General features: G+C 45.3%; 1 protein-coding gene across 7 annotated transcripts in view; it reads left to right on the plus strand.

Moving 5' to 3' along the window:
• Window positions 1-8,216, plus strand: part of LOC110529974 (anion exchange protein 2) — a 53,828-nt gene extending 45,612 nt beyond the window's left edge. For all 7 annotated transcript variants that reach the window (XM_036985513.2, XM_090181770.1, XM_090181767.1 and 4 more), the window contains 3 exons: window positions 3,946-4,115; window positions 4,472-4,645; window positions 4,837-8,216. In XM_036985513.2, the coding sequence (XP_036841408.2) occupies window positions 3,946-4,115; window positions 4,472-4,645; window positions 4,837-4,914 (422 nt within the window). In that variant the 3' untranslated portion in view covers window positions 4,915-8,216. The remainder of the gene's footprint in view (window positions 1-3,945; window positions 4,116-4,471; window positions 4,646-4,836) is intronic.
• Window positions 8,217-19,946: the final 11,730 nt, after the last annotated feature.

Consider the following 19,946-nt stretch of genomic DNA (forward strand, 5'->3'; position numbering starts at 1 on the left):
ATATTAAGTAGCATTGTTTAAAGTGGCTAGTGATATATTTTACATCAATTTCCATCAATTCCCATTATTAAAGTGGCTGGAGTTGAGTCAGTGTGTTGGCAGCAGCCACTCAATGTTAGTGGTGTTTGTTTAACAGTCTGATGGCCTTGAGATAGAATCTGTTTTTCAGTCTCTCGGTCCCTGCTTTGATGCACCTGTACTGACCTCGCCTTCTGGATGATAGCGGGGTGAACAGGCAGTGGCTCGGGTGGTTGTTGTCCTTGATGATCTTTATGGCCTTCCTGTGACATCGGGTGGTGTAGGTGTCCTGGGTGGCAGGTAGTTTGCCCCCGGTGATGCGTTGTGCAGACCTCACTACCCTCTGGAGAGCCTTACGGTTGTGGGCGGAGCAGTTGCCGTACCAGGCGGTGATACAGCCTGACAGGATGCTCTCGATTGTGCATCTGTAGAAGTTTGTGAGTGCTTTTGGTGACAAGCCGAATTTCTTCAGCCTCCTGAAATGCATTCAGAGATGCATTCAGAGATGCATTTATGTTGTTCTACTGTCTTTAGTTACATCACAAATTAGTAATGAATTTGACATGTTCTTTAAGTACCCACGGACCCTTCCAACTGCTTGGATTACAGAAATATTGTTTCATTATCCTATCTTGGATGTCACAGTACTACAATATCTCTATCTGTTGTAAAGAAGGGATTTTAAACTTCCCTTTCATTGTGTGGGAGAGAGAGAGTTCCTGCAGTTATTTACGACCGTTATAAAACTGTGGTGGGAGAGAGGAGGGGGTCTGGTGCCTATGATCCTCACCCAAAAGAGCAAGTCATGATACCAGACTTGGACTACACACCCTCTCCACTGAATAGCATGCTAGTGATTGCTTTTCAACACTTGCAGTTAGCCACTAATTCCTTCCAAACCACTCATTGTTGAATTTGCGATTTCCAACTTGTTGTGTAATGTTTATGGCCGATGAGCGCCGAGACGTTTTATCCATAATTTCTTGAAAAGGATTTGCCAGTAGGTTGTCGACTTGATTCATGATGATGACTGCTTGTGTAGCTTGCTAGCTAAGATTTTGAAAGTATGATTTTGACATGATCAGTCCAATCAAAGCTACGGTAGATATAACGTGATTTGACATAATTTTATCCGTGTCCAATGACCATGAGCCTTCTTAGATGCTCACTTCTAATGTAACTTTATGGCAGAACCCAAGGGGTTTGAATTTTCAAACTTTCCCTGTAGATTTTGCGGTGACTTAGTGTCCCCATAAGTGACAGAAAACTGAGCCAATCATGGTGCAACTAGAGAACATTACCAACCCCTACGCACTGTATTTTCCACTGGCTGCCCCACCACCACAGAAAGCACTGAGCTAGCTTGAAACACCTGCATTTTGGAGCTGCCTTACTCAAGAAAGCAAAAAAGAGACCATGTTTGTATGCGACTTTATTAACTCAATTATATTTTTTACATTGTTTGCCAACTGATATGTGATACGTATTAATGCCAATATAACAAACAGACAACAGAAAATATAACAAAACAGACAACAACAAAAAACAGGGCTCTGTTGCCTGCCATGAATGACGGGTCGCCACTGGGCAAGGAGAACACTTTGTTAAAGTTTCGATTAAGGATTGCCACTTTAAACACCTTAAATAGTCATATTGTTATTACAGTGCCTTGCGAAAGTATTCGGCCCCCTTGAACTTTGCGACCTTTTGCCACATTTCAGGTTTCAAACATAAAGATATAAAACTGTATTTTTTTGTGAAGAATCAACAAGAAGTGGGACACAATCATGAAGTGGAACGACATTTATTGGATATTTCAAACTTTTTTAACAAATCAAAAACTGAAAAATTGGGCGTGCAAAATTATTCAGCCCCCTTAAGTTAATACTTTGTAGCGCCACCTTTTGCTGCGATTACAGCTGTAAGTCGCTTGGGGTATGTCTCTATCAGTTTTGCACATCGAGAGACTGACATTTTTTCCCATTCCTCCTTGCAAAACAGCTCGAGCTCAGTGAGGTTGGATGGAGAGCATTTGTGAACAGCAGTTTTCAGTTCTTTCCACAGATTCTCGATTGGATTCAGGTCTGGACTTTGACTTGGCCATTCTAACACCTGGATATGTTTATTTTTGAACCATTCCATTGTAGATTTTGCTTTATGTTTTGGATCATTGTCTTGTTGGAAGACAAATCTCCGTCCCAGTCTCAGGTCTTTTGCAGACTCCATCAGGTTTTCTTCCAGAATGATCCTGTATTTGGCTCCATCCATCTTCCCATCAATTTTAACCATCTTCCCTGTCCCTGCTGAAGAAAAGCAGGCCCAAACCATGATGCTGCCACCACCATGTTTGACAGTGGGGATGGTGTGTTCAGCTGTGTTGCTTTTACGCCAAACATAACGTTTTGCATTGTTGCCAAAAAGTTCAATTTTGGTTTCATCTGACCAGAGCACCTTCTTCTTCTTCTTTGGTGTGTCTCCCAGGTGGCTTGTGGCAAACTTTAAACAACACTTTTTATGGATATCTTTAAGAAATGGCTTTCTTCTTGCCACTCTTCCATAAAGGCCAGATTTGTGCAATATACGACTGATTGTTGTCCTATGGACAGAGTCTCCCACCTCAGCTGTAGATCTCTGCAGTTCATCCAGAGTGATCATGGGCCTCTTGGCTGCATCTCTGATCAGTCTTCTCCTTGTATGAGCGGAAAGTTTAGAGGGACGGCCAGGTCTTGGTAGATTTGCAGTGGTCTGATACTCCTTCCATTTCAATATTATCGCTTGCACAGTGCTCCTTGGGATGTTTAAAGCTTGGGAAATCTTTTTGTATCCAAATCCGGCTTTAAACTTCTTCACAACAGTATCTCGGACCTGCCTGGTGTGTTCCTTGTTCTTCATGATGCTCTCTGCGCTTTTAACGGACCTCTGAGACTATCACAGTGCAGGTGCATTTATACGGACGGAGACTTGATTACACACAGGTGGATTGTATTTATCATCATTAGTCATTTAGGTCAACATTGGATCATTCAGAGATCCTCACTGAACTTCTGGAGAGAGTTTGCTGCACTGAAAGTAAAGGGGCTGAATAATTTTGCACGCCCAATTTTTCAGTTTTTGATTTGTTAAAAAAGTTTTAAATATCCAATAAATGTCGTTCCACTTCATGATTGTGTCCCACTTGTTGTTGATTCTTCACAAAAAAAGACAGTTTTATATCTTTATGTTTGAACCCTGAAATGTGGCAAAAGGTCACAAAGTTCAAGGGGGCCGAATACTTTCGCAAGGCACTGTATATGGTGCCATCCTCTAGTGAGTGAGTTGCTTTTGTGCCATTGATATTAAGCAAAACTTCTGATGTCGAGAACCAAATTCTTAGTATTGCAAACGATATTGAAAGCAAAACATATACCCAAAAGTATTGATAGCAAAACAAAATATTGCAAATGTAAATGTATGCAAAAAAAATGTTTGCAGTGAAATATTTTTTTATGAAAACATGGTTAAACAAAATGTCTCCCCCTTTTCTGCAATTTTTGGTTATCTTTTTCTAGTTGCAAGATTTGGCACATTCATTCAAGCAACAGAGCACCCCATTGCTGGTGTGTCTCTGAAGATAAGCAGGGTTCTAGCCAGTTCATGGATGGGAAACCAGATGTAACTTGAAGTTGTGTAAATTCTACAGGCTAAAAAAAAACACTTAGAAAATGTACTTGTGAAACTTTACTTGTCTGAAAACATGAAAATGTCAACAACAATTGTTTTTATTTTTCACAAGTGATTTGTTCACATGTTTATACGTCTTGGAAAACCACATGTTTTTTTCACGTGATTTTTTAAAACTTTTTTTTTAGATCCAAACACATGCTTCATAGAAATGGTGTGTTCATTTCCTAGGACAAATGTTCTTCTCACGTCTGTTCCTCTGGCTAGGTTTGTCCATTGTGATCGGAGATCTCCTGCGTCAGATCCCCATCGCTGTGCTCTTTGGGATCTTCCTCTACATGGGCGTCATGTCCCTCAACGGTATCCAGCTCACCGAGCGCATGTTGCTGCTTTTGATGCCTCCCAAGTATCATCCTGACCACACTTATGTCCGCAAGGTCAGTACCACTAAACCACAACAACATCTATGTTTGCAAGGTCAGTACTGCCCAAATCCCAATCATACCTACAGCTGCAAGGTCAGCAGCACTGCTTGAATCCCTACCACACCTAAGTCTGCAGGGCCAGTGTATTGCCCAAACCTCGACCACACCTACGTCCACAATGTAAGTACTACCCAAACCCCAACCACGCCTGAAAACCCTGTGCTGCAGAGTAGCTAAACAAAACTTAATAACCACACTGGTTCTATCTTGTAAAAGTGTCCTTAGCATCTGAAGGGCAAGGCCTTTGAAAGCCAACTACTGACTCTGACTAGAACTGCTATTCTAATATGTGTGTGTGTGTGTTCCAGGTAAGGACCCTGCGCATGCATCTGTTCACGGGGATCCAGCTGGTGTGTCTGGCGGCACTGTGGACAGTCATGTCCACCGTGGCTTCGCTGGCCTTCCCCTTCGTCCTCATCCTCACTGTGCCCATCAAATGGTTCCTATTGCCCCGCATTTTCACCACGCGCGAGATGCAGTGTGTAAGTCTCACCACACACACCGTCTAGCACTGTTGCCACCGCCTAAAGGAGTTGTGTTTTTATTGGTTTTAGTTTTTAGGGGGCCTTTGTCTGAGAAATAATCTGTGGGAAAGTCTGATACCCTATGCAGCTGAACCCTGGCAATAAACTTGACCCTTGACTTCTACCCCTGCTCTCTCTTTGTGTCTTAGTTGGATGCAGATGACACAGAACCTAAGTTTGATGAGAGGGAGGGACAGGATGAGTACACAGAGATGGTGCCAACGTGATGGACATTCTGCCAACCAATATACACCCTAGCCCTACAGTATACTCCAGGAAGTTGCTCCAAACCCACCAAATCCTTTGTTTGTTCACCTGATATTTTATAACGCACCACTGATGGTTTGAAATGTTTTACTCATTTTTTTAAATGTAATTGTCTTGAAAGCTTTTTAGGGTCCCAACTCCCAAATCATATTTTTTTGTGTCTATTTTCACTATATTGCTTTTTGGAAGGTGGATTTGTCCTTCAAAAATAATTTGAGTTACAATGTTGATTCATGTTTTTAGGTATCTTTGGGGTGTGTTTTAATGTCAGGTGGGAGTTTGAATTGCTATGTGTCAAAGACTAGAGCCCTATTCCAAGTCTCCACCTTCTGCGCAAAGTGTGCATCGGAATTGGGCTTTTAGCAGAAACCACATCCTCTGAGGTCATGACCTAAGAAGAAGCACTTTAATACGATAGGATCAGTACAGATGTAGTATACATCTTATCACATTGTACTGATGAATATATACATGTACAACATAGTCATAGACAAACATTTACCATTCAGTCTAGTTCCCACGGTTAGGCGTATCATTGCAGTAGTCTTTTGAATGTTACATATTTATTACTACTATGGTACATGTTTCATTCAAGAGTGGGTAAAATGTACACTACATGGTTCTCAATTCACGTGATTTTACATGGCCCTCCAGTATGGCAAATTCATTTAATTAATGTTGTAGCTTCACTGAGAAGCACTTACTATAATGCACACTGACAGAAGTAAAAGCAACAAAAACCTGATAAATCTAATGGTTCCCCATCAAAAGGGCAACTAGGCCACGCTCAGTTAATTGTTGTTTTCAATGAGGAGGGTTTCTGTGCCCAATTCCAATTGCCTTTAGACCAATACAATATGTTTAACTTGTACTGTACCTCAAATTGCTTAAATACATGAGTAGAAAATATTTGCATTATAGAGCTTTGCATTATAGAACCAATTATTTGCAGTGTGTGTTTGTGGGGCCTGTCCAACTCTCTTTGGGCAAATAGCATGTGACTGTGACACCATTATAACTTTATGTATAATATGGTTTGAATGGTATTTGCATTTATTATGGATCCCCATTAGCTGCTGCCAATGCAGCAGCTGCTCTTCCTGGGGTCCAGCAAAATAAAGGCAGTTTATACAATTGTAAAAAAAAAACATTACAATACATTCACAGATTTCACAACACACTGCGTGCCCTCAGGCCCTCAGGCCCCTTCTCCACCACTACCACATATCTACAGTACTAAATCCATGTGTATGTATAGTGCGTATGTTATCGTGTGTGTGCATACATGCGTGTGTCTGTGCCAATGTTTGTGTTGCTTCACAGTCCCCGCTGTTCCATAAGGTGTTTTTTTGTCTTTTTAAACCTAATTTTACTGCTTGAGTCAATTACTTGATGTGGAATAGAGTTCCAGGTAGTCATGGCTCTATGTAGTAATGTGGTCCTCCCATAGTCTGTTCTGGACGTGGGGACTGTGAAGAGACCTCTTGTGGCATGTCTTGTGGGGTATGTATGGGTGTCCGAGCTGTGTGCCAGAAGTTTAGACAGACAGCTCGGTGCGTTCAACATGTCAATACCTCTCACAAATACAAGTAGTGATGAAGTCAATCTCCTCTCCACTTTCAGCCAGGAGAGATTGACCTGCATATTACTAATATTAGCTCTCTGTGTACATCGAGGGGTCAGTCGTGCTGCCCTGTTCTGAGCCAGTTGCAATTTTCCTCAGTCCTTTTTTGTGGCACCTGACCACACGACTGAACAGTAGTCAAGGTGCGACAAAATTAGTTTAGTTTAGTTTAGTCATCTCAACTATCACAGTCACAAGCTATTTGCCACACTTGAATTTAAGCAATTTGAGGTACGATACAAGTTAGACATATTGTACTGGACTAAAGTCAATTGGAATTGGAATGTTTTATACAGGATATGGATCCACCTCTGGGTAACATAACGTTTTGTACGTGTAGGTGGTAACCAGATTTGACACTGTTGTTTAAAAGCAGCCCTTATTCAAATTGATTCATTATTTGCAATTGAATGAATACAACCCTAGCAATAAAGTAGCACTACAGTACCCAATTGTGTGTATTTGGGATGATACACAGGAGAAGCCTTCATTAATTAATTTGGCAAAAGGTGTCAATAATAAATAAAAAATCCTATCCTGTGGGAATGACAAACCACATATTATTTGAAGAGCACATACTGTAAGTCGCTTTCTACCGATCACATGCTGCTTAGATCTCACCATTGTGCTTCTCCAAACATGTTAAAGATGTTTGGTCCCATTACCTACATAGTCTTTCATACCTGAATACACTACATACCACGATTTACTTGATTTTCACTGTTGTGCACTCCTAGTTGTATAGTCTTGGTTTAACTGTCTGAACAACAGTATGTCGGCTTTAATGTACATGTAAACAAAAGTAGGAGACATTCTATTCAATACAAATTAAGGTATTTTTAAGTATGCACATATTTTTGGGCCCCAGTAGCTAATTATGTCTATAAAGCCAATGAGGATAGTCCATTAATTACAGCTGTTTCCATCTTAAAATGTCACTGAATGTGTTGTAACATACACAGTCATAATACACGTTATTGAGATTATGTTTACTTTCTACCAGAAAGTTAAACATCATACCGGTGCACTGAAAAATTACAGTTGTTTGAAAGTATTTCAAAAGTGTGTAGTAGGAAGACTGTGTCTCGTTGAATCACTGCAAAGGAAGAGCAGTGGCTGCCATGTATGTGTTTGTTGTCATCATGTGGTCCAAATTGCCTCCTTTGCAGATTTGCTTGCTGTTGTTACAGTTTTCAGTTTGTGTGCTTTGTCAAGTTCACCAGGTCATCTCATCTTTCCACTCAAAATACAATGTGAGAGAGCATAAGATGCCACAAATATTTTAGCATATTTCTGGATGCTAGCTTTGCAACGAAATTGGGGAGGAAAAGGTTGTTGTTTTTTTAAACCAAAAAACATTGCTTTGGGATAATTAACTGCAAATAGTATAGCATGAGTGACAAATAAAGAAGAAAGAAAATATATTACATACAAATATATCCATATATTTTCTTAGGAAACAATCATGGTTCAAGTGCTTTGGCTTTAGCTACATTGCAAGATGTTAAAATAGACAATCCGCCTTGCTCTTATCCATGTCAAGTTTGTAGAATGACAAAAATGGACTGGTTTTAAATGTTATTTTTTATAAGTATTAAATATATGTAAATGTCTATTAATGATGAAATGAAACTGAAAGTTGTGTTTTCTTTTCTATTTGCAAGGATGTGTCTTTCCCTGTACAAAAGTATGTGTAAAGTGGTTGAGAGATACCTAAAAATGATCAATTTAAAGTAGACATTCATATTAAGGATAGGCCATATAAATTATGTATGGTACACTTTCTTCTTGTCATCACCATACTGTATGATCTATCACCTAAACACCCAAAAAGAACATGTGTATCAGTCACTAACCGTCAAAGTTTGAAATAAAAATATGAGTCCATGGCAAATGAAACTGGATGACGATAAACGGAGTACGTAGGCATGGTGATTTCTGGTATATTCTTAAAATTTAAGTTGAAAGTTATGCTGTCGCTGCTTCCTGTTGACAAGAAATATTGATAAATAGCCCAATAACAAAACACAGTTTTAAAGTGTACAAATCAATAACCAATATGCAGAAACAGTTTGTGATAATTGAAAACATAGTACATTTTATGTCTATCTACACATACACGTACAACCCTCCAGGCAAGCTTCAATGCCATACAACTCTCCTTCCGTGGCCTCCAATTGCCCTTGAATACAAGTAAAACTAAATGCATGCTCTTCAACCGATCGCTACCTGCCCGCCTGTCCAACATCACTACTCTGGACGGCTCTGACTTAGAATACGTGGACAACTACAAATACTTAGGTGTCTGGTTAGACTGTAAACTCTCCTTCCAGACCCATATCAAACATCTCCAATCCAAAGTTAAATCTAGAATTGGCTTCCTATTTCGCAACAAAGCATCCTTCACTCATGCTGCCAAACATACCCTTGTAAAACTGACCATCCTACCAATCCTCGACTTTGGCGATGTCATTTACAAAATAGCCTCCAATACCCTACTCAACAAATTGGATGCAGTCTATCACAGTGCAATCCGTTTTGTCACCAAAGCCCCATATACTACCCACCATTGCGACCTGTACGCTCTCGTTGGCTGGCCCTCGCTTCATACTCGTCGCCAAACCCACTGGCTCCATGTCATCTACAAGACCCTGCTAGGTAAAGTCCCCCCTTATCTCAGCTCGCTGGTCACCATAGCATCTCCCACCTGTAGCACACGCTCCAGCAGGTATATCTCTCTAGTCACCCCCAAAACCAATTCTTTCTTTGGTTGCCTCTCCTTCCAGTTCTCTGCTGCCAATGACTGGAACGAACTACCAAAATCTCTGAAACTGGAAACACTTATCTCCCTCACTAGCTTTAAGCACCAACTGTCAGAGCAGCTCACAGATTACTGCACCTGTACATAGCCCACCTATAATTTAGCCCAAACAACTACCTCTTTCCCTACTGTATTTAATGAATGTATTTATTTTGCTCCTTTGCACCCCGTTATTTTTATTTCTACTTTGCACATTCTTCCATTGCAAATCTACCATTCCAGTGTTTTACTTGCTATATTGTATTTACTTTGCCACCATGGCCTTTTTTGCCTTTACCTCCCTTATCTCACCTCATTTGCTCACATCGTATGTAGACTTGTTTATACTGTATTATTGACTGTATGTTTGTTTTACTCCATGTGTAACTCTGTCGTTGTATGTGTCGAACTGCTTTGCTTTATCTTGGCCAGGTCGCAATTGTAAATTAGAACTTGTTCTCAACTTGCCTACCTGGTTAAATAAAGGTGAAATAAAAAAATAAAAAATAAACATGTGCAACAATAGTCATAGTATTACTTAGATATTTTTTTAAACAAGCACCTTATAAACAAACTGCACACACATTGTCAAATGGCAATAAAATCACTAATCGATTTGAAACTACCACAGCTCAAAAAACACGGAATCTGGGAATAATGTGTACGTCACTGATTAAAATTTGTAGTAGACAGATAGCTAGCTATACTGAACAAAAATCTAAATGCAACATGTAAAGTGTTGGTCCCATGTTTCATGAGCTGAAATAAAAGATCCCAGAAATGGTCAAAACGCACAAAAAGCTTATTTCTCTGAAATTGTGTGCACAAATGTGTTTACATCCCTGTTAGTGAGCATTTCTCCTTTGCCAAGATAATCCATCCACCTGACAGGTGTGGCATATCAAGAAGCTGATTAAACAGCATGATCATTACACAGGTGCACCTTGTGCTGGCGACAATAAAAGGCCACTTTAAAATGTGTTTGACACAGAACATAATGCCAAAGATGTCTCAAGTATTGAGAGTGTGCAATTGGCATGCTGACTGCAGGAATGTCCACCAGAACTGTTCCCAGAGAGTTTCTTTACCATATCTGCTTCCAATGTTGTTTTAGAGAATTTGGTAGTACGTCCAACCGACCTCACAGACCACATGTAACCACGCCAGCGCAGGAACTCCACATCTGGAAAGAAACGGTGGGTTTGCACAACCGAAGAAGTTCTGCACAAACTGTCAGAAACCGTCTCAGGGAAGCTCATCTATGTGCTCGTTGTCCTCACCAGGGTCTTGACCTGACTGCAGTTCAGCATCCTAACCAACTTCATTGGGCATATGCTCACCTTCGATGGCCACTGGCACGCTGGAGAAGTGTGCTCTCAAAGGATGAATCCTGGTTTCAACTGTACCAGGCAGATGTCGGACAGGGTGTATGGCGTTGTGTGGGCGAGCGGTTTGCTGATGTCAACGTTGTGAACAGTGTCCCATGGTGGCGGTGGGGTTATGGTATGGGCAGGCATAAGCTACGGACAACAAACACAATTGCATTTTATCAATGGCAATTTGAATGCACAGAAATACCGTGACGAGATCCTAAGGCCCTTTGTTGTGCCATTCATCTGCCGCCATCACCTCATGTTTCAGCATGAAAATGCATGGCCCCATGTCACAAGGATCTGTACACAATTCCTGGAAGCGTGTTCCAGTTCCCGTCAATATCCAGCAACTTCGCACAGCCATTGAAGAGAAGTGGGACAACATTCCACAGGCCACAATCAACAGCCTGATCAACTCTATGTGAAGGAGATGTGTGAGACAAATGGTGGTCACACCAGATATAGACTCGTTTTCTGATCCACACCACAAACTTTTTTTGGTATCCGTCACCAACATATGTATATGTATTCCCAGTCATGTAAAATCCATAGATTAGGGCCTAATGAATTTATTTAAATTGACTCATTTCTTTATATGAACATCTTTAAAATTGTTACATTTTGATTCAAGTGGGTCGCCAACGAGGTAAGTGTTTTTTTTGTTGTTAATTACTTCCATCAATATCATGCTGACATCCAAGGGCATCATGCAGCCCAAATATGTGAGGAGGCACAAAGTACGTGAGGATGGCTTTGTGGTGTTCTGGAGGGGGGCTATTTCCTCCGTATAGGAATTGGAGAATTTAGCATTTTTTAAACACTTTTTTTGTTGTTGAATATCTTACCATACAGCTTGAGCTGCTTGTATCCTCCTGACTGATTGTTATTTTTTTAAGAAACTAAATATGCTTCTCTGCATTGTAAGGACTGTGAGTCTTATTGAGTATATCTAGTAATTACCTCTGCTGAAATCAATAGAACGGGGGCGAACGTTTGGGGTGTAGCGCTGTTTAAATCTACATTATTTAGCTTGGAATAACCTATTCACGGTTGGTTAGATTAACATTTGTAGAAGGCTTCTATCCATAGTTTGGAATGGCGGATGGTGATTTCGGGAGGCTGCCATCAAGGAAATGAGAATAAACCACTTTTTCTGTTAATTAACTTCCAACGAATTACAACCCGCCATAGGATATCAACAATGACAACAGTTGGCTGATATTTACGTGTATTGGTGTGTGGACACTGGCCAGTGACTTTTATGTTTTAAGCAATTGATCCTGTGTCATTGTTTTGACTATAAACTTTTACACTAACATAACTATGTCACGACTTCCACCGAAGGTGGCTCTTCTCCCTGTTCGGGTGGCGCTCGGCGGTCGTCATTGCCGGCCTACTAGCTGCCACCGATCCCTTTTCGTTTGGTTTTGTCTGTCTTGTGTTCACCTGTGTCTAGTTTAGCTTATCAGTGGGGTATTTAATCTCGCCCTACCCGCTAAGTTTTGTGCGGGATAGTTTGTGTTACTGTCATTGGTTTGGGTTGCGTTTTTTTTTTTACTGTTAAGCAGGTTTCTTTTTTGGGACTGTTTTTCCCGCACGTTAGTTTAGTGGAGGAGTGTGTTTCCTCTGTTTTTTACTAGACTGCGTTCCTGTTTTCTTGTGGCTGCTTTTGTGGTCCTGTACCTGTTGTGTTGGTGGACCAGTCATAAAACGCCCTTCTTGGAATTCTTGCTCTCCTGCGCCTGACTCCACACCCACCTCTCCGAGGGAGATTCTGACAGAATCCCGCACAGTTTATCATGGAGTCAGCAGGAGGGGACGCGCCCTCCCCGTCCATGTAGGAAGGTGTCCTCCAGCATACCTCCGTTTTACACCGTCTGGGGACGGCTATGGATCAAGTGATGGCGAAAATGGAGAGATCAAATCAAATCATCAAATCAAAACAAATTTTATTTGTCACATACACATGGTTAGCAGATGTTAATGCGAGTGTAGCGAAATGCTTGTGCTTCTAGTTCCGACAATGCAGTAATAACCAACAAGTAATCTAACTAACAATTCCAAAACTACTGTCTTATACACAGTGTAAGGGGATAAAGAATATGTACATAAGGATATATGAATGAGTGATGGTACAGAGCAGCATAGGCAGGATACAGTAGATGGTATCGAGTACAGTATATACATGAGGTGAGTATGTAAACAAAGTGGCATAGTTAAAGTGGCTAGTGATACATGTATTACATAAGGATGCAGTCGATGATATAGAGTACAGTATATACGTATGCATATGAGATGAATAATGTAGGGTAAGTAACATTATATAAGGTAGCATTGTTTAAAGTGGCTAGTGATATATTTACATCATTTCCCATCAATTCCCATTATTAAAGTGGCTGGAGTTGAGTCAGTGTCAGTGTCAGTGTGTTGGCAGCAGCCACTCAATGTTAGTGGTGGCTGTTTAACAGTCTGATGGCCTTGAGATAGAAGCTGTTTTTCAGTCTCTCAGTCCCAGCTTTGATGCACCTGTACTGACCTCGCCTTCTGGATGATAGCGGGGTGAACAGGCAGTGGCTCGGGTGGTTGATGTCCTTGATGATCTTTATGGCCTTCCTGTGACATCGGGTGGTGTAGGTGTCCTGGAGGGCAGGTAGTTTGACCCCGGTGATGCGTTGTGCAGACCTCACTACCCTCTGGAGAGCCTTACGGTTGTGGGCGGAGCAGTTGCCGTACCAGGCGGTGATACAGCCCGCCAGGATGCTCTCGATTGTGCATCTGTAGAAGTTTGTGAGTGCTTTTGGTGACAAACCGAATTTCTTCAGCCTCCTGAGGTTGAAGAGGCGCTGCTGCGCCTTCTTCACGATGCTGTCTGTGTGAGTGGACCAATTCAGTTTGTCTGTGATGTGTATGCCGAGGAACTTAAAACTTACTACCCTCTCCACTACTGTTCCATCGATGTGGATAGGGGGGTGTTCCCTCTGCTGTTTCCTGAAGTCCACAATCATCTCCTTAGTTTTGTTGACGTTGAGTGTGAGGTTATTTTCCTGACACCACACTCCGAGGGCCCTCACCTCCTCCCTGTAGGCCGTCTCGTCGTTGTTGGTAATCAAGCCTACCACTGTTGTGTCGTCCGCAAACTTGATGATTGAGTTGGAGGCGTGCGTGGCCACGCAGTCGTGGGTGAACAGGGAGTACAGGAGAGGGCTCAGAACGCACCCTTGTGGGGCCCCAGTGTTGAGGATCAGCGGGGTGGAGATGTTGTTGCCTACCCTCACCACCTGGGGGCGGCCCGTCAGGAAGTCCAGTACCCAGTTGCACAGGGCGGGGTCGAGACCCAGGGTCTCGAGCTTGATGACGAGCTTGGAGGGTACTATGGTGTTGAATGCCGAGCTGTAGTCGATGAACAGCATTCTCACATAGGTATTCCTCTTGTCCAGATGGGTTAGGGCAGTGTGCAGTGTGGTTGAGATTGCATCGTCTGTGGACCTATTTGGGCGGTAAGCAAATTGGAGTGGGTCTAGGGTGTCGGGTAGGGTAGAGGTGATATGGTCCTTGACTAGTCTCTCAAAGCACTTCATGATGACGGAAGTGAGTGCTACGGGGTGGTAGTCGTTTAGCTCAGTTACCTTAGCTTTCTTGGGAACAGGAACAATGGTGGCCCTCTTGAAGCATGTGGGAACAGCAGACTGGTGTAGGGATTGATTGAATATGTCCGTAAACACACCGGCCAGCTGGTCTGCGCATGCTCTGAGGGCGCGGCTGGGGATGCCGTCTGGGCCTGCAGCCCTGCGAGGGTTAACACGTTTAAATGTCTTACTCACCTCGGCTGCAGTGAAGGAGAGTCGGCATGTTTTCGTTGCAGGCCGTGTCAGTGGCACTGTATTGTCCTCAAAGCGGGCAAAAAAGTTATTTAGTCTGCCTGGGAGCAGGACATCCTGGTGCGTGACTGGGCTGGATTTCTTCTTGTAGTCCGTGATTGACTGTAGACCCTGCCACATGCCTCTTGTGTCTGAGCCGTTGAATTGAGATTCTACTTTGTCTCTGTACTGACGCTTAGCTTGTTTGATAGCCTTGCGGACGGAATAGCTGCACGAATGCTGCCATCAATCCACGGTTTCTGGTTAGGGAATGTTTTAATCATTGCTATGGGAACGACATCTTCAACGCACATTCTAATGAACTCGCACACCGAATCAGCGTATTGGTCAATATTGTTATCTGACGCAATACGAAACATGTCCCAGTCCACGTGATGGAAGCAGTCTTGGAGTGTGGAGTCAGCTTGGTCGGACCAGCGTTGGACAGACCTCAGCGTGGGAGCCTCTTGTTTTAGTTTCTGTCTGTAGGCAGGGATCAACAAAATGGAGTCGTGGTCAGCTTTTCCGAAAGGGGGGCGGGGCAGGGCCTTATATGCGTCGCGGAAGTTAGAGTAACAATGATCCAAGGTTTTTCCACCCCTGGTTGCGCAATCGATATGCTGATAACATTTTGGGAGTCTTGTTTTCAGATTAGCCTTGTTAAAATCCCCAGCAACAATGAATGCAGCCTCCGGATAAATGGATTCCAGTTTGCAAAGAGTCAAATAAAGTTCGTTCAGAGCCATCGATGTGTCTGCTTGGGGGGGGATATATACGGCTGTGATTATAATCGAAGAGAATTCTCTTGGTAGATAATGCGGTCTACATTTGATTGTGAAGAATTCTAAATCAGGTGAACAGAAGGATTTGAGTTCCTGTATGTTTCTTTCATCACACCATGTCTCGTTAGTCATAAGGCATACGCCCCCGCCCCTCTTCTTACCAGAAAGATGTTTGTTTCTGTCGGCGCGATGCGTGGAGAAACCCGCTGGCTGCACCGCCCCTGATAGCGTCTCTCCAGTGAGCCATGTTTCCGTGAAGCAAAGAACGTTACAGTCTCTGATGTCCCTCTGGAATGCTACCCTTGCTCGGATTTCATCAACCTTGTTGTCAAGAGACTGGACATTGGCGAGAAGGATGCTAGGGAGTGGTGCACGATGTGCCCGTCTCCGGAGTCTGACCAGAAGACCGCCTCGTTTCCCTCTTTTTCAGAGTCGTTTTTTTGGGTCGCTGCATGGGATCCATTCCGTTGTCCTGGGTGAAAGGCAGAACACAGGATCCGCGTTGCGAAAAACATATTCTTGGTCGTACTGATGGTGAGTTGACGCTGATCTCATATTCAGTAGTTCTTCTCGACTGTATGTAATGAAACCTAAGATGACCTGGGGTACTAATGTAAGAAATAACACGTAAAAAAACTAAACACTGCATAGTTTCCTAGGAACGCGAAGCGAGGCGGCCATCTCTGTCGGCGCCGGCACACCGGCGGCACACCGGAGATGGGAGAGGAGCGGCCTCCCTACCCCGTCTTTAGCCACTCTCCAGCCTGCACCACCACCTTCTCCGGCAGCGTCTGGACCCAGCGGGATTCGGCTCACGCTCCCGAGGGAGTACGGTGGGACGGCTGCCGGGTGCAAGGGGTTCCTGCTTCAGCTGGAGCTTTACCTGGCGACCGTTCACCTGACTCCCTCGGAAGGGGAGAGTGTCAACGTCCTCGTCTCCTGCCTTTCGGGCAAAGCACTGGAGTGGGCCAACGCGGTCTGGAAGGGTCCAGACTCGGCGAGGGACCATTACTCAGAGTTCACCCGCCGCTTCCGGGCTGTGTTCGACCACCCACCAGAGGGCCGAGCGGCAGGTGAACATCTGTTTCATCTGAGGCAGGAGACGAGGAGCGCACAGGACTTCGCGCTGGAGTTTCGGACCCTGACCACCGGCGTGGGGTGGAATGACAGGACCCTGATGGACCACTATAGGTGCAGCCTACGGGAGGATGTCCGCCGGGAGATACCTTGTCGAGACACCACCCTCACTCTGGACCAACTGATAGACATGTCCATCAGGCTGGACAACTTGCTGTTCGTTCCACCTCCCAGCTCTCCTGCTCCGACACCCATGGAGTTAGGGGGTGCTGCAGCTAGGGCGACCGGAGGAGGAGCCTCCTCCTGCACTAGTTGTGGTCAGGTAGGTGTGTGGGAGTTTCCATCGGTGCAAGGACGGTGGAGAGTCCAGACCAAGTCTCCACTGTGCACATCCCCCCCCCCAAATATGCCAATTTGGCTATCGCTTTCTGTAAAAATAGGGCGACCCAATTACCACCTCATCGACGAGGGGATTGTGCGATAATCCTCCAGGTCAACGCCGCACTTCCCAGGAGTCACTTGTATTCCCTGTCACAGGAGGAGACGGTGGCTGTTGAGACATATGTCACTGAATCTCTGGGACAGGGGTATATTCGGCGCTCCACGTCACCCGCCTCCTCGAGTTCCTTTTTTGTGAAGAAGAAGGAGGAAGGTCTGCGTCCGTGCATTGACTATAGAGGGCTAAATTCCATCACAGTGGGGTTCAGTTAACCGTTACCCGCTACCAATGAGTTCCACGGCGGTGGAATCATTTCACGGAGCACGCTTCTTCACAAAACTGGATCTCAGGAGCGCGTATAACTTGGTGCGTATCCGGAAGGAGATGAGTGGAAGACCGCGTTCAGTACTACATCTGGCGATTATGAGTACCTCGTCATGCCGTATGGGTTGAAAAATGCTCCAGCTGTCTTCCAATCCTTTGTAGATGAGATTCTCAGGGACCTGCACGGGCAGGGTGTGGTGGTTTATATCTATGACATTCTGATCTATTCCGCCACACGCGCCGCGCATGTGTCTCTGGTGCGCAGGGTACTTGGGCGACTGTTGGAGCATGACATGCACGTCAAGGCCGAGAAATGTGTGTTCTCCAAACAAGCCGTCTCTTTCCTGGGGTATCACATTTCCACATCTTGGGTGGCGATGGAGTGTGACCACATTGCGGCCATGCGTAATTGGCCGACTCCGACCACAGTAAAGGAGGTGCAGCGGTTTTTAGGGTTTGCCAATTACTACTAGAGGTTTATCCGGGGTTTTGGGCAGGTGGCTGCTCCCATTACCTCACTGCTGAAGGGGGGAGTGGTGCGTTTGCGGTGGTCGGCTGAGACGGACAGAGCTTTTGGTCGTCTGAAGGCTTTGTTTACCGATGCTCCAGTATTGGCTCATCCGGACCCTTCTTTGGCATTCATAGTGGAGGTGGACGCGTCCGAGGCTGGTGTTGGAGCCGTGCTATTATAGCGCTCGGGCACGCCACTGAAGCTTCACCCCTGTGCTTTCTTTTAGAGGAAGCTCAGTCTGGCGGAGCGAAACTATGATGTGGTGGACCGGGAGTTGCTGGCTGTGGTAAAGGCTCTGAAGGTGTGGAGACATTGGCTTGAGGGGGCGCAACACTCTTTTCTCATCTGGACTGACCACCGTAATCTGGAGTACATCCGGGCGGTGATAAGACTGAATCCTCGCCAGGCAAGGTGGGCGATGTTTTTCACCAGATTTCGTAACCAGGTTCCCGTAACGCTAAGGCCGACGCACTGTCCCGTCTCTATGATACCGAGGAGCGGTCCATCAAGCCCACCCCCTTACTTCCGGCCTCTTGTCTGGTGGTACCGGTGGTATGGGAGGTGGATGCGAACATCGAGCGGGCGTCACAGTTAGAACCTACTCCACCACAGTGTCCAGTTGGTCGGAGGTACGTCCCGCTTGGTGTTCGCGACAGATTGATCAGGTGGGCCCACACGCTACCCTCTTCTGGTCATCCGGCGATTGATAGGATGGTGCGGGGTCTTAGGGGGAAGTACTGGTGGCCCACCTTGGCCAAGGACGTGAGGGTTTATGGCTCAACCTGTTCAGTGTACGCCCAGTGTAAGGATCCTAGACACCTGCCTAGAGGGAAATTACAGCCCCTCCCCGTTCCACAGCGGCCTTGGTCACACCTGTCGGTGGACTTCCTCATCGATCTTCCTCCGTCACAGGGGAACACCACGATCCTGGTTGTTGTGGATCGGTTTTCTAAGCCCTGCCGTCTCCTCCCTTTGCCCGGTCTCACTACGGCCCTACAGACTGCAGAGGCCCTGTTTACACACGTCTTCCGGCACTACGGGGTGGCTGAGGACATAGTTTATGATCGGGGTCCCCAGTTCACTTCCCGAGTTTGGAGGGCATTCATGGAGAATCTGGGGGTCTCAATCAGCCTGACCTCGGGTTTTCACCCCGAGAGTAATGGGCAGGTGGAGAGAGTTAACCTGGATGTGAGTAGGTTTCTGCGGTCGTATTGCCAGGACCGGCCAGGAGAGTGGGTGAGGTTCGTCCCATGGGGTGAGATGGCCCAAAATTCACTCCGCCACTCCTCCACGAATCTGTCGCAGTTTCAGTGCATGTTGGGCTATCAGCCGGTCCTGGTACCGTGGCATCAGAGTCAGACCGAGGCTCTTGCGGTGGAGGAATGGGTGCAGCGCTCATAGGAGACCTGGAGAGCCATCCAGGAATCCCTGAAACGGGCCAGTGGGCGGCAGGAGGCGGCGGCAGGGTAGCCTAGTGGTTAGAGTGTTGGACTAGTAACCGGAAGGTTGCAAGTTCAAATCCCTGAGCTGACAAGGTACAAATCTGTCATTCTGCCCCTGAACAGGCAGTTAACCCACTATTCCTAGGCCATCATTGAAAATAATAATAACAATTTGTTCTTAACTGACTTGCCTAGTTAAATAAAGGTTAAAAAAAATATAATTTAAAAGGAGAGCGCTGACTGCCTCCGCAGTGAGGCCCCTGTTTTTGCACCGGGGGACCGGGTCTAGCTCTCGACCCGAAACCTGCCCCTCCGCCAAAAGCTGGACCCGCAGTTTGTGGGGCCATTTAAAGTCCTGAGGAGAATAAACGAGGTGTGTTATAGGTTACAGCTCCCCCTTACTATCGTATTAACCCCTCATTTCATGTGTCTCTCCTCAGGCCAGTGGTAGCTGGTCCACTGCAGGACGTTGAGGTGCGGGAGGTCCCTCCGCACCCGCTGGACATCGAGGGGGCCCCGGCGTACATGGTACGTTCCATCCTGGACTCTAGGTGTCGGGTGGGGGGTCTGCAGTACCTCGTGGATTGGGAGGGGTACGGTCCGGAGGAGAGGTGCTGGGTGCCGGTGGGGGACATCTTGGACTCATCTCTGCTGAGTGAGTTCCACAGCCTCCATCCGGATCGCCCTGCGCCTCGCCCTCCGGGTCGTCCTCGAGGCCGGCGTCGGCGAGTGAAGGACACTGTTCTAGTTTAGCCAGCTAGTC

This window comes from Oncorhynchus mykiss, chromosome 8, assembly GCF_057628025.1.
Source record: "Oncorhynchus mykiss isolate SJ-2025 chromosome 8, ASM5762802v1, whole genome shotgun sequence".
NCBI classification, from domain to species: Eukaryota; Metazoa; Chordata; class Actinopteri; order Salmoniformes; family Salmonidae; genus Oncorhynchus; species Oncorhynchus mykiss.